This window comes from Condylura cristata, unplaced genomic scaffold, assembly GCF_000260355.1.
Source record: "Condylura cristata isolate star-nosed mole 26May11 unplaced genomic scaffold, ConCri1.0 scaffold00003, whole genome shotgun sequence".
Classification (NCBI taxonomy): Eukaryota; Metazoa; Chordata; class Mammalia; order Eulipotyphla; family Talpidae; genus Condylura; species Condylura cristata.
This window is the reverse complement of record NW_004567104.1, coordinates 78082703-78085706: the sequence shown is the minus strand read 5'-3', so window position 1 is coordinate 78085706 and position 3004 is coordinate 78082703. Positions and strand designations below refer to the sequence as shown.

Here is a 3004-nt window from a genome sequence, read left to right as displayed (position 1 = left end):
GGCCCCGCCCCCAGCCCCCAGGTCCCCCTCTCCGCTCTCTGCCTGCCGCAGCGGCTCTGCCCTGGCGGGACGGCTGAGCCAACTCGGGATAATGGTGTCTGCCTGCCCTCATCCGGCTGGCTCATCTTTATCTCCACACACAAAATCAAACTTCTTTTAAGACAAGAAGACAAACAGCCCCGCCCCTTCCTCCTTCCGGGGATCAAGGCTGCGGGGTAGGGGTCCTGGCCCGGCCCTGCAGCCCCCGAGAGGGCAGACTGGGGGCGTGGGTGGCGCTCAGCAGCACCTGCAGGCAGGGGGCCGCGTGCCCAGAGCGAAGCCTCGGAGAGACAGAGATGCCTGCTGCGTGCCAGCGGGACAAGCTCCTCACCCGCAACCGAATCTCGCCATTGTCCGCTCAGCCCCACAGGCGGCGCCTGGGGAGTCCTGCCTGCAGCCCCCCTCTCGGCGCCCTGCCCACGAAGCTTTTCTGGGAAGTGGCTTGTGAGCTGGTCTTTGAACACTGGCTCAGATTTGGGTCGGCACAGGCGGCGCGGGGCACCCGGGCGAGGGGGGCACAGGCAGCGGCAGAGAGGTGGGGCTTGGTGGCGAGTGGCACGCGTGGGAGGGCACAAAGCCAGCAGGCTGAGCTGGGGGCCGGAGCTGGGGGGCTGCACCGGGCCTCTGAGGACAGGACGGTGAGGCATGGAGAGGGCCAGCGGTGGGGGGGGCACTGCCAGTGTGCTGGGCAAGGCTGGATCGGGCGTAGCAGAGGTAATGGGAGAGCGAGCGCAGGGCCCGGAGAGGCCGGGCGGCAGTGGGAGTGGGCGCCAGCCAGCACGAGCGCGACTGGGTGGGGACGTGAGGGTCAGAGCGCCATTGGAAACACGAGAAAAGATGTCGGGGGCCACAGTTCTGGGGCCACCAATACCCAGGGGCTGCGGAAAGGTGAAGCGGAGGCGCAGCATCGCCGGAGGGGCCGGGGAGGCCGGGCAGGGACCGAGGGGCCGTGGCCCGCGGGGTGACCCCGCCCTTGGGGGCTGGCCGGCACACCTGCCGCCGCGCGCCCCCTCGCCGCCCCTCACCCAGCCGGTGGCAGGGACCGTGCGCGGCCCGCGGGTACCACTCCGCCAGGCCCCGCCCCTTCCCCCGGAGGGCGATTGGCCGAGGCGCCTCCCGTCGCCATGGCAGCATGCAGCGCCCCGCCCCTCCACGCCTTCCTCTTCGCGAGCGACGATTGGTGGCCGCCTGCCGTTGCTATGGCAGCATCGAGGGCTGCAGGTGGCTCTCCCGGCCCTGCCCCCTCCCCTCTCCCGCGCGGCCGGGGGTGGGAGGCGGGCCTGGCTGCGTCCCCATGACAACCGGGGACGCGGTGGTGCTGGCCGTGGCCGGGACTTACCTGCTAGAGACGCCTTGGAGGTCGAGGCTGGGGCGAGGCCATGTCGGACCTGGGCTCGGAGGAGTTGGAGGAGGAGGGGGAGAATGATCTTGGGGTGAGAGCTCCGGGGGGCCGGGGGCCGGGTTAGGAGACTGGGGAGACCAGAGACCAGTGGCATGCCCAGCGGGACGCCTGGGGGAGGAGGACCCTGCCTGCCGGTCACAGCTGCCCTGGCCCTGAGTCCTGGCAGCCGCAGCCGGAGGGCGTGAAAGGTGAGACGCGGTGACGTCTGTCGCACATCCCTGCTCCCCGGCACCCCTTCCTGTCTCCCGTTAAAGGCGAAGGTTTCCGAGGAAAAGGCCCTAGGGGCATCCCCTGGCCAGAGCGGGTTGGCTCACCCTGCGGGTCAGCCCGTTGAGTAAGTCAGCTGGCCAGGGAGCTCTGCGTCCCGGGGGCTGAAGGAAGCTGCTTCCTGGCAGCTTTCAGACAGTGCCAAGGTCTCAGCCCCAGACTCGGGACTGGCAAAGATGGCAGAGGAGCCGCCCCGGGAGGTGCTGGACGGGGCTCTGCTCAGCGCCCGCTGACCTTCCTGGGGAGAGCCGCCTCGGGCCCCCACGCAGGGCTCCTGTGCAGGAAGTGGCTTTCCTGGGGCAGCGCAGGCCAACCGACCCCCGCCGCGCCACTGCAGACCCACGAAGAGCTGGGCCCTCTTCCCCACGAGGGGTGGTTGTTTGTGGTGAAGGATCGGCCGGCAAGGCGCGAGCTCAGGGGGCAGGGAGAGCCCAGTCGGACAGGGCTCGCCCCCGTGGGACCGGCGCCGTGGGGCCAGGCCTGCTGCCCGCGTGGGGGTGGGCCCACTCGCGGCTCGCACCTGCGTTGGGTAATGGCAGCCAGCCTGACCCGGTGTCTCTTGCCCAGGAATATGAAGGGGAACGGAACGAGGCGGGGGAGCGTCACGGGCACGGGAAGGCGAGGCTGCCCAACGGAGACACGTATGAAGGCTCCTACGAGCGCGGTCAACGGCATGGCCAGGTCCGCCCCGGGCAGGGTGCGGGCTTCCTCTACTGCGTGCTCTGGCGGCGTGGGGAGGGCGTGAGCACGGCGTCGCTGTGTTTCAGGGCGTCTACAAATTTAAAAACGGGGCCCGGTACACCGGAGAATACGTCATGAATAAAAAGCACGGCCAAGGCACCTTTATATACCCAGACGGATCGAGATACGAAGGTAAGCCGAGGCGGGGTCCCAGACAGACCGGCCGGACGCCCCCAGATCGGCCAGTCGTCCCACAGACACTGTGTCCACGTGCAAGGAACCTAGAGGCCTGTTTGGGGTAACTGACCCGGAGACTTGGGCGCTCCGTGGGCAGCGCCTGCCCCGGCCGTGGGCTGCGGCCTGGAGTGGCCTTGGGCGCCTGCAGGGCGGCTCGGAAGCTGCGATGGCGCTTCTCCATCCCGCCCACCCCCAACGGCCACAGCTTCTCTGCTCTGGCCCCTTCCCACGCTTCTACACCGGGGCCTGCAGGGAGCCGTCTCCAGCTCACGCGGCGCCCATGCTCCGCTCAGAAGGTGTCGGACGCCCCTCGCGCCCCACACTGCAGCCAGCCCATTCCGCGGCCCGCCCACTCCGCGGCCCGCCCACTCCGCGGCC

At 69.8% G+C, this 3004-nt stretch overlaps 1 protein-coding gene and 1 long non-coding RNA gene across 2 annotated transcripts in view; one reads left to right on the top strand and one right to left on the bottom strand.

Moving 5' to 3' along the window:
• LOC105854088 overlaps window positions 1-1460 on the bottom strand; it is a 15540-nt gene extending 14080 nt beyond the window's left edge. The window contains exon 1 of the long non-coding RNA XR_001145811.1: window positions 1379-1460. This is a non-coding gene — a long non-coding RNA (uncharacterized LOC105854088). The remainder of the gene's footprint in view (window positions 1-1378) is intronic.
• Window positions 1418-3004, top strand: part of RSPH1 (radial spoke head 1 homolog (Chlamydomonas)) — a 7155-nt gene continuing 5568 nt past the window's right edge. Inside the window, exons 1-3 of the mRNA XM_012730031.1 lie at window positions 1418-1472; window positions 2276-2389; window positions 2476-2581. Of these exons, the coding sequence (XP_012585485.1) occupies window positions 1419-1472; window positions 2276-2389; window positions 2476-2581 (274 nt within the window). The 5' untranslated portion in view covers window position 1418. The remainder of the gene's footprint in view (window positions 1473-2275; window positions 2390-2475; window positions 2582-3004) is intronic.